The sequence below is a fragment of the Hoplias malabaricus genome, chromosome 5 (assembly GCF_029633855.1).
Source record: "Hoplias malabaricus isolate fHopMal1 chromosome 5, fHopMal1.hap1, whole genome shotgun sequence".
Lineage (NCBI taxonomy): Eukaryota > Metazoa > Chordata > Actinopteri > Characiformes > Erythrinidae > Hoplias > Hoplias malabaricus.
This window is the reverse complement of record NC_089804.1, coordinates 51,048,966-51,060,478: the sequence shown is the minus strand read 5'-3', so window position 1 is coordinate 51,060,478 and position 11,513 is coordinate 51,048,966. Positions and strand designations below refer to the sequence as shown.

General features: G+C 37.2%; 2 protein-coding genes across 10 annotated transcripts; one reads left to right on the top strand and one right to left on the bottom strand.

Annotated features, from left to right (window-relative positions):
- Nucleotides 1-1,289: 1,289 nt before the first annotated feature.
- nmnat1 (nicotinamide nucleotide adenylyltransferase 1) lies at nt 1,290-7,361 on the bottom strand. 5 transcript variants are annotated; one of them, XM_066671374.1, is made up of 5 exons: nt 6,903-7,202; nt 4,430-4,584; nt 4,091-4,274; nt 3,245-3,375; nt 1,290-2,405 (listed from the first exon to the last, which is right to left on the bottom strand). In XM_066671374.1, exons 1-5 carry the CDS (start codon nt 7,007-7,009, stop codon nt 2,008-2,010), a joined length of 975 nt encoding a protein of 324 aa, XP_066527471.1. In that variant the 5' UTR covers nt 7,010-7,202; the 3' UTR covers nt 1,290-2,007. The 5 variants fall into 5 exon arrangements, with proteins under 5 accessions (XP_066527471.1, XP_066527474.1, XP_066527473.1 ...); XM_066671377.1 differs by lacking the exon at nt 6,903-7,202 and adding an exon at nt 6,861-6,902; XM_066671376.1 differs by lacking the exon at nt 6,903-7,202 and adding an exon at nt 6,579-6,700.
- lzic (leucine zipper and CTNNBIP1 domain containing) lies at nt 6,797-11,101 on the top strand. 5 transcript variants are annotated; one of them, XM_066671382.1, is made up of 7 exons: nt 6,797-6,954; nt 9,070-9,185; nt 9,326-9,461; nt 9,579-9,677; nt 9,778-9,873; nt 9,987-10,068; nt 10,298-11,101. In XM_066671382.1, exons 2-7 carry the CDS (start codon nt 9,085-9,087, stop codon nt 10,354-10,356), a joined length of 573 nt encoding a protein of 190 aa, XP_066527479.1. In that variant the 5' UTR covers nt 6,797-6,954; nt 9,070-9,084; the 3' UTR covers nt 10,357-11,101. The 5 variants fall into 5 exon arrangements, with proteins under 5 accessions (XP_066527479.1, XP_066527477.1, XP_066527476.1 ...); XM_066671380.1 differs by lacking the exon at nt 6,797-6,954 and adding an exon at nt 7,302-7,433; XM_066671379.1 differs by lacking the exon at nt 6,797-6,954 and adding an exon at nt 7,408-7,433 and having other exon boundaries at nt 9,050-9,185.
- Nucleotides 11,102-11,513: the final 412 nt, after the last annotated feature.

The following is an 11,513-nucleotide window of genomic DNA, read 5'->3' as shown; positions in this document are numbered from 1 at the left end:
TCTGTAAAAATAACTAAATTTAGTTATTGATGCCTTCAACAGTCAAAAAAGCTTTATTTATCACTGAATCACTTCACCTATTGATGATACATTACAAATGTTTGGGGATTGAAAGTACTTACAGTTTCAGTTGCTGTATACAAGACAGGATCTGCTCAACAGTTGTGATCGCTGTCTTATTCTCCTTTTTTTATGATTCAACATACATTTTCAATAGAGAGATCTGGGCTTCAGACAGGCACATACATTCATGTCATGGTCCTGCTGAAATAGACAAGGAGTTCAGTGGCAGTTCCTGCCAAATCTCTCAGGGGCAAATGTTGCGATGACAGCTAAGGGGAGTTATTTAATAAATTGGCCATCTGGACAATTGGCATATTGCAGTGTACATATACGTGTACCTATACCACTGGTATCTACTGGATGGCATTCACTACTCTCCTAAATTCTGTTCCCTAAAATAGTTCACTACATGGTGAGTAATGAAGGGAATGGTGAGTAGAGGGCCATTTCAAACACTGTTCATGTTACTTATGATGAAAACACGTTTATATATAAGAAATATGACATTACAGTAAGGTGAGCCAAAGAATATAGACATTAATCTGCCATAGGACGCCACTTTTATTTTAACTTGCACACATATTTGAGTGATAAATCAGTGATGATGGATTTACTTAGAAATATAGCAACCCCTCAGGCTGTAGATTGTAGTAAGGTTGTAGTGAACACTGAATGGAGGTAGGAAGGGGAAAAACCCCCTGTAAAAAAGTCCAGAATGATGAGAGGTATTTCAGTGTGAAGCTATAAATAGGCTTTCTTCTGCTCTTTCTTCACTGATACCACATCATTATCAGCCAATACAATCAGTTAAAGTGAATCACAACTTGTGATCCATTCAGGTTTACTCCAGAAATAACATCTACAGACATTACCATTCAATGACTACTGTGGGGTTTAGATTCCTCTAATGTTCCCATCATTCACAAAGGTCTTACAAGGTTCTGTGAATTTTTCCTTTGACATATTGGGGTTGCCATGGGGAAAATGGTGATTAAATCTTAATCCCAAGTGTGAAACCAAGTGGAAGTATTTGCCCTTTTAAATTTGCATAAACACAGAGAATGAAAAGGTGAAATATTTATCTGATTTAAATCCAATCTGATGTTTGAAATCAACAGTTTGATCAAACAAAGCCTTTTAAAAGTTTCCAGATCTTTTCACTCTCACTAATCAGAATAAATTCTCTAGTGTTTAGTGCTGCCATCAAAAGACTTTCCTCAAGAATAAAGATCATTTTTGCTCTGAGAAAAAACATCTTGTATATTTCTGACCATGCAAATAAAGTGAGACCATGTTTAGAAAACAAACTGAGGAGGCAAAAGAGATACTGATGTAGTGTAAAACCTTTTTTTGATGCATTTATTGTAATATTAAGAACAGCAAAGGTCATATAAAGAATGAATGGATGATAGGATTGAAAATATCTATATAAAGATACAAAAAAACAAACAAACCCAGAATTATCAAAAATATCTCTACAGTAAAAAATTTGATCAAGAAGAAAAAAAGCTTTGCAAAATCTTTTCAAAACCTGTATTATTTAAGATTTTACATTTTCTATCACCAGAAATATCTTAAGCCTACTAACAACACCAACAAACCATCTTTTCATAGTGCATAAATATTTATTCACACAACCTTAGGGTCATTCCTCAAGCATGAAGGATCAAATCACAGCTTGAAAGTATGGAAAATTCAGATTATAAGAACTCCCTTTAAAGATTGTATTAACTGGACATAGCCTGAGAAATCATGCTTTTTAAACAACCCTCTGAAAACAAGCACACTGGTTCAGTATTGCAGGAAATGCAGCAATGGGTCATGTGTTTGGAAGTTCAAGAGCCCCTCCACACACACACACACACTCACACACACACACACACACACCATGTGTGTTTAAATCTCATAACAGCAGTTATCATAACATCTCATAAGAGTATCAGCTCAGTCTGTATTCTTGCTGTACCTCTGGAGAGGAGCGAGGATTACATCAGCATTCTTCTTCTCGGTCTCGACACTGTAGAGTCCCTGCTCCTTGATGTAGTCCACCACGCTGTCAGGCAGCAGGTAGCGGACACTCTGACCCCTGCGCAGAGCTCTTCTCACATGAGTGGCTGAAATGTCATTGTTCACCCACTCTCTGACTATGTGGATGTTCTTTCGGTGCTTGTATAGGAGGTCTGAATGGTAGATAAATTTCTCAGGGTCAGAGTTGCATCTGGTGATGCACAACACACCGTAACGTCCCACAATCTCTGCAATATCCTCAGGCTTCCACAGGTTAGGCACACCAAAAGACTCCAGCACATCCGCTCCACAAAGCAGCTTCAGCTCAGGACCATCTGCCAAAAAAAAAAATGTATGTAAAGCCAACTTATTAATTGATTTTTTTGTCTGTAACTGCTTTATCCTGTTCATGGTTGCGCTGCTTCTAGATCCTACTTGTAATCACTGGGCATTTTGGGGGGGGGGGGGGGCAATCTGTAGTGTGAATTAAGGGTATTAATAACAATTTTGTTCCCTTTGCAACAGCCTCTACAGAAAAAGCTTTACATAAGCTGTTCTGTGAGGATTAGAGCCACAAGAACATTAGTGTGTCTTCAACCCATAAATATATTACTAACTTCCAATAGCTTTGTAATAGGTAAATAACTTTTATATTAGCATCAAGCTAACAGTGATTTATTTATTTATTTATTTTTACATTTTTAATCAACTCTCCAACTGTACTTTAACGGCTAGCAGTATTATACTAATATATAGTATAATTATATACAAATGTGTTATTGCTGCTCCACAGATGATGTAGAACATGGCTCCTGTTGGGAATTAATACACCACAGTAAATGAAAACATTACCCATTTCCTGTAAGCACTAATGCATGGGTGGAAATACATTACAATAGTCTCTGAATAGTCTGACTTCAGAGGAATGCTGCCTGACCCTGTTTGGCAGAGTAACAGTAACACTCCAGTAAAAAAAAAAAAAAAAAAAAACCTTTAAAAAGCCCTGCAGCTTTATGACACCTTCTTTTTGCCTTCAGGGCTGGTCGCATGTTCCACTGCAACTGCATGTGATTTAGGGTGGAATATTTGTGTGACTACTCAAGTAAATTCCTTCCTGACATATTGGTTAGTGCTTGGCTCACATGACACATTACCACACATGCTGCTGTCGTACCTGATCTCTTGCAATCTGAAGAGGAACTTTGACACACATCTTCATTTTCTTCCAGTCTTCTCCTCTTCACTGATTTCACAGTGTCTGCCTCATCATGGTTCTCCTTTACCGACAATTCCTCATGATAGTGCCTTGAGATTTGAAACGATTTGAAAAAAGAATATTATAGAGCCAATATCCTATATTGTTATGTATTATACCTGCGATGTGTTATAGTTTAAAACACCCTATCAGTTTTCCAGACTTACTTTTTCTCCCTTAGACTCACACAAGTGTAAGACAAATTTAAGGGACAATTAAAATAAACAAGTGCTTGTAAACTAGTTGTGTTCTTTTTGGGAGCCTTGTTTCGTGCCTCTTTCACACAGCAAGCCAGGCTTATACACTCCTTTTTATGATATCACAGAATCTCTGAAATTCAATAAGGTTCGTTAAATAGCTTAGTTTAATGTAAGAATTAAAGTATATACAGTACATTAAATCTCCAATGCAAATCTGAAGAATTCATGTACTAAAGAACTTATTTTAACATACTACTTTTAAAATACTACTGTTTTAAATGAAAAGAAACAGAAACAAAAAGAAAACATTTCCATGATACAAGCCCTTCGTCAGGCAGCAGTCTAGATGACATTTCTAACATTTTAGAAAGGCATAACCTTCCTTTCAAAAGCAACAACATAATACAGTGTGACATGGAATTTGTCACAGATCACTTGAGAGAAAATGTAATGGAGCATTTTAACTAACGCACACCACATCAGAGGTGCGTCAGATACACACGTTCTCCAACAAGTTTATCTCTTCATCCATATCATAACACAATGTTTTTAAAACCACACTCACCTGATGACCTTGGCAGTCTCCACCCATTCAGGTTGCTGACTCTCCCAGTCGTCCACAATGATCCAACTAGAATCCTCTGTAGCTAATTTGGCCATCTTCAGTCGATGACAAGCCTCAATCAGACCCTTCTTTTTATATGCATCCCCTACAGGAGAAATAATACCTTTCTCCACATGGTACCTTCCTAAATAAACAAAACACATAAATATAGATTTCCAAAAACTCCAAAACCATAGTAATACAATTGAAAAAAACACTTATAAAAACATTTATCTGTATTCTGTAGAATGTATTAAGCATTTACGTACAGAATAACAGATCCATGTCACTTTCACGTACCAGTGTCCTCCAGATAATCCCGCGCCAGCTCAAACATACGCAGGTGCATGTTAGTAATGGGATTAAATGACCCACATGCCAGAAGGACCACTCTGGTTTTCTTCTGTTCCATCACTGTTGATGTCAAAGCTCTTACCAAACAACTGAATCTGGACCTGAGAAAAAAGACAACAGTATTTCACCTTATACTGAATGATTTGATTACACTAATAATTTCAATGAACTGAAAACTTAAAAGCTAATGTAAGACATTTTAAACAACAACCATTTTATGATTATTAAAGTGCAAATATTTCTATTACACACACAAGAATGTTGCACCAATTAATGACAAACACAGACATTGAGCAAGACCAGTGTGAATATCATTCATCCACTTTAGCTCCTTGTTTGTGGCTTTTTTTTTGCCCATTTTCTTTATTCTATAATCTGGATTGCCTTATTTTATTACTTGTAGTAGTCTCTGTGCCTGTTTGGCTTGTTCTACGTGTTCTACATATTATACGTATGTGCACTCGCCAAGACAAATTTCTTGTATTCCTGAACTGATGTGGCTTGTCATGTTCTTACAACCTTACTGCATTCAGTTTTTTGATAGTGCCTGCAGTTTCTATGGCAACACTGGTACAACATTGGTAGAAAACAGAAGCAGATCCCACAGATTGAGCTCTTTAGTTCACGTACAAATACACCATTTGTCAAATAAAATATATGTCTCAAAACTATTGAGACACCCTTTATAAGTGAATTCTGCTTCTTTAAAGTGCACTTTTTGCCCGGGTTGTATTGCCCAAGTTGTATCATTTTAAAAAAATTAATTGTCAGTAAACCTGACATATGAGCCTAAGTTAACCATACAAAAGAGCAAGCACTGATCAGGGGAGTAAAGAGCAGTGGAGCAGTGAAACATGATTTTCTAGAATGATGAGCTGGAGTGGGGTTTGTGATCTAGAGCCTTTTCTACTTGAGTAGTACTCAGTAATGCTCTTGTGGTTGAATGGTTTCCCAAAAAAGCAAATGCTGTTAAGGGACAAAATACAGTGCTAATAACTGTGACTGTGGAAGACACAGTTGATGAACAAGTGTTTAAAAATTGGATGGTGTAGGAAAAATCATACTATAGATAGATAATGTGAAATAAATGCTGGCAATCTTGGCAATGCAAAGAGAAACTCAGTGCAGAGTCCTGCAATTATGATACAAGGCTAGAACAGCACACCAGTCCATCACAGGGCATCACACACTCACCTAGGGAAACTCGAGTAGCCAATCTACCCAACAATGTGTTTTTGGACTGTGGAGGAAAACCAAATCATCCAGAGGAAACTCACACAGACATAGGGAGAACACACCAAACTCCTGAGAGGCAGTGACATGAAGCGGGGCTCAAACCCACATCCCCAGAAGCCTGGAGCTGTGTGACAGTGACACTACTTGGTGCACTACTGTACTAAGAATGTTTACTAGTCATGATTATCTTCAAACTAAAACAAATAAATTGTACAATATTAAAAACATGATTATCTTTGTTGTTGTCATTTGCCTGCTTTTCTGCCAGAGGTCACCTTGACTAATGCCTAGTGCTTTGTTCATGATTCTGGATAAGGGACCTCTGGTGGCCACATAGTTGAACGACAAAAACACAGACTGGCACTGGCACTCACATGAACTTTGAAAGGAACATAAAGTCAGTCCCTGAGTCACCTGTGAAACCTTTAGTATAATTTACGTTACAGTGTGATATCAACCCATTACAAAAACATGAAATCTTTACTTACTGACTATAAGACAATATCAGCAAATGTTTAATGGCCTTGATAAATGTTATACAGGTATCTATGCAGTCTAATACTATATTGTTAATAATAAGACTAACCTTATACCGTTATCAGACAAAACATTACTACACTTTTTGATTCTACTGACTACATCGGTTCATTTCGCAGTCCCATAATTATTGTAGTCCATTTTTTGTTCTACATACTTTGTAAGCCTCCTTTCAACCTTAACTTAAAAAGGTCAGGGCCCCTACAGGCCACCACAGAGCAGTTATTATTTAGGTGCTCTATCATTTTCAGCACAGCAGTGACACGGATGTGGTGATGTTATGCTAGTGTGTGTTGCGTTGATACAGGTGAATAAGACACACCAGTGCTGCTATAGTTTTTCGTCTCTACACCAACGTGGTTTTCAGAAGTAATCACTGGGTGGGCAACAGCAAAAACATGGGAGTTGTGTGTCCGTGGGGTGGGGGGTCAAGTTTAATTTGTAGAATAGGCAGTTCTGGGTATCTTAAGAAATATCTGCCCAAGTCAACTCATCCACAGACACGCCCATGCTGGTCAGTGCACTTTGCAGATGCAGGCTTAACAGTAGCTCATCTGTTAAATTCGTATCAGTGCAACCCCATTACACACCACCACCACGTAACTGCAGTGTGTCAGTGCTTAGAATGATCCACCAACTCCTGGACCTGAACAGCTCTACACGGCCATGGTCCTGACCAGCGAATGACATGATGAAAGGTATGCTGAAAGTATGCAGAGCAACCGTCCGACAGCAGTCTAGAATTGCAAACATACAAAGCGGAAGCTGATAAAATAGGATGTGAATGCAGAATCAGAGAGTATGGTTTAATGCTATATCTGGTCGGTGTTAACCTGCATAATACCTGTTGAGGTTTTGAGTTTGTTGCTGGAAAACATTTAGAAATATATACACAGTCCTAAACCTACAACACAGACTAGAAGTCTAAAAGGCGTTGTTTAATCGAGGTTTGTGAAGTTGCACAATGAATAAAATTGCACAAAATGCAAAAGTGCACAGAATGAATAAAACAGCACACGATATATGTCACAGCAGGCTACTTTCCCCATTACTTACCACAGCAGCAGCTACACGCCTATCACACACCTCCAAGGGAAGCTGTGACTGGTTATTGTTTCAGTAAAACCTTCCCTGATTGGCTTTTAGACACAACTCTACAAGGAATCACCCATACACGGTACAGTATGGCTATTAATATCCTGTGTTAATGTATAGTGTTTTCGTCTCTAATCGTCAATACCCGAGTAAACACGAGAGATTAAACAATGTAAATAATAATCGCCGGCATTAGCGTTTTATTTTTGAGGGGCTGGACTCAGTGTAAAAACGTTGGTCGTGTTTCTTGAGGAATGCTTAAGGGTAACTCCTCTAGAAGACGACGTTTTAAATCTACGTTCAATACACACACACACACACACACACACACACACGACCACTCAGCCGCTGGGAACGTTGACCGGTGAAAAGAAAATTATATTACCTTATAAAATATTAACAATCTATAGGTATAGAGTAGTTTGTGGTAGCTACGGTTAGCTACTACTAATTTAAATATTGCGCAGAGTATCGCAGCGCACTGTCACTGGCTAACTAATAAACAGACTCTATATTTTACACCTGACGGAGAAACAAATGTAAGCGAAACTGGGGTCACTAGTCCATTAAGGCTTTAACATGCTCTGGGGGCAGTTAGAAGACTAGATACTTCATTATTATTAAGTATCCCAGCCTTGGAGTTGATGCTACAGAAAAAATAAGGAGTTAACTGGTACAGACAATTGCAAATATGTATGGGATTTACCTTAGTTTAAAGCAGAGAAAAACTTACTAGTCTGTGCCACAACAGCACTGAAATATTTAATACCAAGTCCTTTATGGGTCATTAGGTTTAGGATAACTTAAATGTTTTCAAATAAACCAAGTGTCTTACTACTACTACTACTACTACTAATAATAATAATAATTATTATATATATATATATATATATATATATATATATATATATATATATAGTCAGTGACCCACTTAATCCAGGGGTCAAGCGTAGGGTGACCAGACGTCCTCTTTTACCCGGACATGTCCTCTTTTTTTAGACTTAACAGAATTTTTAGAATTTCAAGTAGCGTTTCGTTCACAAACTAGTCCCGCCCTCCCCTACTCCGATTGGTTCGCTTGAGTGAGAAGGGGGCGTGGTGAAGTTATACCGTTATTGGTCGATAACCTTCTCTGTAAACATTTAATTGTTCAGTCTGCACGTCAGTAGTCGTTGTTTACGTCAGGCAAAGCTCATGTACCCACCCTCATCTCGAGCAGCTATGCCGAAACGTAAATGCAAATTCTCGGATTCATTAAAAAAAAGAAATTCCCATGTTTTGTGTAGCAAATAAAGGTGTAAGGGACCTAAAAGTATACATAGGTTAAGCTAAGCATACAACGGCATTGAGGGGCGTGACCTAATCCCCCCCCACCCACCCCCGAGACATGTCCTCTTTTTCACTATCTCAGATCTGGTCACCCTAGTCAAGCATTCAGCCCAGTGCAGTTCTCTAGTAATATGCCACATTTGCACTCACCAGCTTGCATATATAATAATGGAGGGTGACCACATTACCTTTTTCCTGTGACTATGCACCTGGAGGCATCTGCACTCATTAGGTTTTTCCAATTATTAATTCTGGTCCTACTTTAATTTGCCTTTCTAGTGCATGGTTGTTATCTTAGTAAAACTGTCTCTGATTTATTATTATTATTAATTAATTAATTTATTTAATGTTTTTTATTACAATCTATAGTGGGTGGTGTTTGTTTCTAGTATTAAGGTACCATAATGGCGTCTCGGGGGAAATCAGAAACAGGCAAACTCAAACAAAACATGGAGGAACAACTGGACCGACTTATGCAGCAGCTGCAGGATTTGGAAGAGTGCAGGTAATGTCAGTTTAACCTCTCCAGAGGTTAACTTGGTTTCCCATTAAAAAATGATACATTGTAATGCATTAGATAATGTTTGTTGAACATAATAGAGTTCACAAGCATATGGAAATATTGCTTCACTTTTTCCTTTTCAGAGAAGAGCTTGACGATGAGGAATATGAGGAAACAAAAAAAGAGACACTGGAGCAGTTGAGTGAGTTCAATGAATCACTGAAGAAGCTCATGTCAGGAAACATGACTCTGGTTGATGAATTGGGGGGAATGCAATTGGTAAGACATTTAAATACAGACTTTTGTTTGGTTCAGGATGGAAAAGAGACATCTGGTGCTTATTATCGTGAGAATGTATTCTAGCATACATTTTAACTTTCATATTTTCTCTACCAGGCAATCCAAGCAGCTATCAGCCAGGCCTTTAAGACCCCAGAAGTTATTCGATTGTTTGCAAAGAAGCAGCCCGGTCAGTTAAGGACAAGATTAGCTGAGGTAATAACATTAAGTATCGATGTAGACGTAGTCTTATGCATTTGGGTTGGTCAGTGCTTTTATGATGGAGCAGTGTGACATTGTTATGCTCTGCCTGCAGATGGACCGTGATGTGATGGTGGGGAAACTACCTAGAGATCAGTACACACAGCAGAAAGTGGAGATCCTCACTGCTCTAAGAAAGTTGGGAGAGAAGGTAAGAGGCCTGCTTTTGCCACACCAACTCCACCTCACAATATATACAAATATGAACATAAATTAAATAAATAAAATTGCCCTCTGAAGCAATTTTGTCTCTTCAATTTACAGCTCACAGCTGAGGATGAAGCTTTTCTTGCAGCAAATGCCAGCACAACTCTTAGTCAGTTTGAAAAGGTTACTGCCCATGTGGGTAAGTGTGGACTGTTATATTAACCATGAAGGCTTATATCATATAGTGGTTGTTCACATTATTTCGATGTAAAACAGACTGGAAAGACTTTTGTTTTATCCATTTATAACATCCTGTAACCTGGGGGCTTGATGTGTCTTATAAAATCTTTTCTACAGATTCCATAGTATTGTGTCTACATGATCAGATGATATTGAATTAACCAATGTTTTTTCCTTATTTTCCACAGGATCTGAAGATAAGATAATGGCCTTAGCTAGTTCTGGAGTTGAGAAGACCCAGGCATAGAAATGCATTTTGTTCTGATGCTGTGAACTGTAAATGCAGTGAGTAAGGTTTTAAGGTGTTTTTATTGTAGTGTAAGGTCTAACAGTTTGGACCACAACACTAAGGTGCCATTCAGAAAATGATTTCCGTAATCATGTATTTAATTTGACACTCAGACCCAAGGATTTTTATGCCCTCTCATGATTTATGTGTTTTTTATTTAAACATGTAATTGCACATCAGTTTGGTACGTGAAAGCTGCAATTCTTGGCTGGTCAATTAGAAATTACATCAGATGTATGTTACGATATTATGCCAAATACATGCATAAATGTATACAGGCATATGTACATGTACAGATTTACCATGTATGTGAAGGCATTTCATGTCAGAGTTTTGCTTTTACCGATTGTGACTTTAAGAACATACAAAGTACTTTGGTGGTAGAGTCTCCTGGACATTTCAAATCAAAGAAAACACAGATTTAAACAATAACTTGTTTTAGATTTATATAATTTTCCATCTCTTCTGATGTAGACTCTTTAATTTGCCTAAAATATAACCATGGTTGACAGCGTGGACAACTTTAAGTGTTATGAATGTTATTGTTTTTGGGTTTTGGTATTAATGTGTCATTATGCCATAGACAGAATATGTCTGTTTAATTTCAAGAGGAGACAATTAATAATTGTAACTGTTCATATGTATTCTGTAAATGTTTTTGTACTAATATTGAAACCTAATGCTTTTTATGACAATACAAATCTTGCTGTTATTGGTTTGGTTTTCAATTATTTATCTGTTCCCTGTGTTTATTACATAGTAGGATTAGTGCATGTAAATGATAAAACATGATATTGTCATGCTGATTAAATGCAAGCTAATGATCTACATGTCTATATATATATATATATATATATATATATATATATATATATATATATATATATATATATATATATATATATATATATATATAAAAATGTAGATGTCACACATTTTCGGTAAACTTAGAAAATAACATTTGTAAGTGACACTAGTAAAAATGACCCAATCATCAGTTAATCTACTGTAAACATTCCTACCTGTCAGTCACTATAGAACATGAAAACCATTGAAAATGCCCTTTGTAGGTGAATTGAGTTTATATCAGGATTTGTTGAGTACTTTAAAGAATG

Excerpts from the sequence above, each read along its gene's own strand:
- nmnat1 (XM_066671374.1), bottom strand. The coding sequence starts at position 7,009 with ATGTTTGCAATTCTAGACTGCTGTCGGACGGTTGCTCTGCATACTTTC. Across the intron at positions 4,585-6,902 it reads GGCCGTGTAGAGCTGTTCAG|GTCCAGATTCAGTTGTTTGG; the intron begins GTCCAGGAGTTG and ends CTTTTTTCTCAG. Across the intron at positions 4,275-4,429 it reads GGATTATCTGGAGGACACTG|GAAGGTACCATGTGGAGAAA; the intron begins GTACGTGAAAGT and ends TTGTTTATTTAG.
- lzic (XM_066671382.1), top strand. The coding sequence starts at position 9,085 with ATGGCGTCTCGGGGGAAATCAGAAACAGGCAAACTCAAACAAAACATG. Across the intron at positions 9,462-9,578 it reads AATTGGGGGGAATGCAATTG|GCAATCCAAGCAGCTATCAG; the intron begins GTAAGACATTTA and ends TTTCTCTACCAG. Across the intron at positions 10,069-10,297 it reads AAAGGTTACTGCCCATGTGG|GATCTGAAGATAAGATAATG; the intron begins GTAAGTGTGGAC and ends TATTTTCCACAG.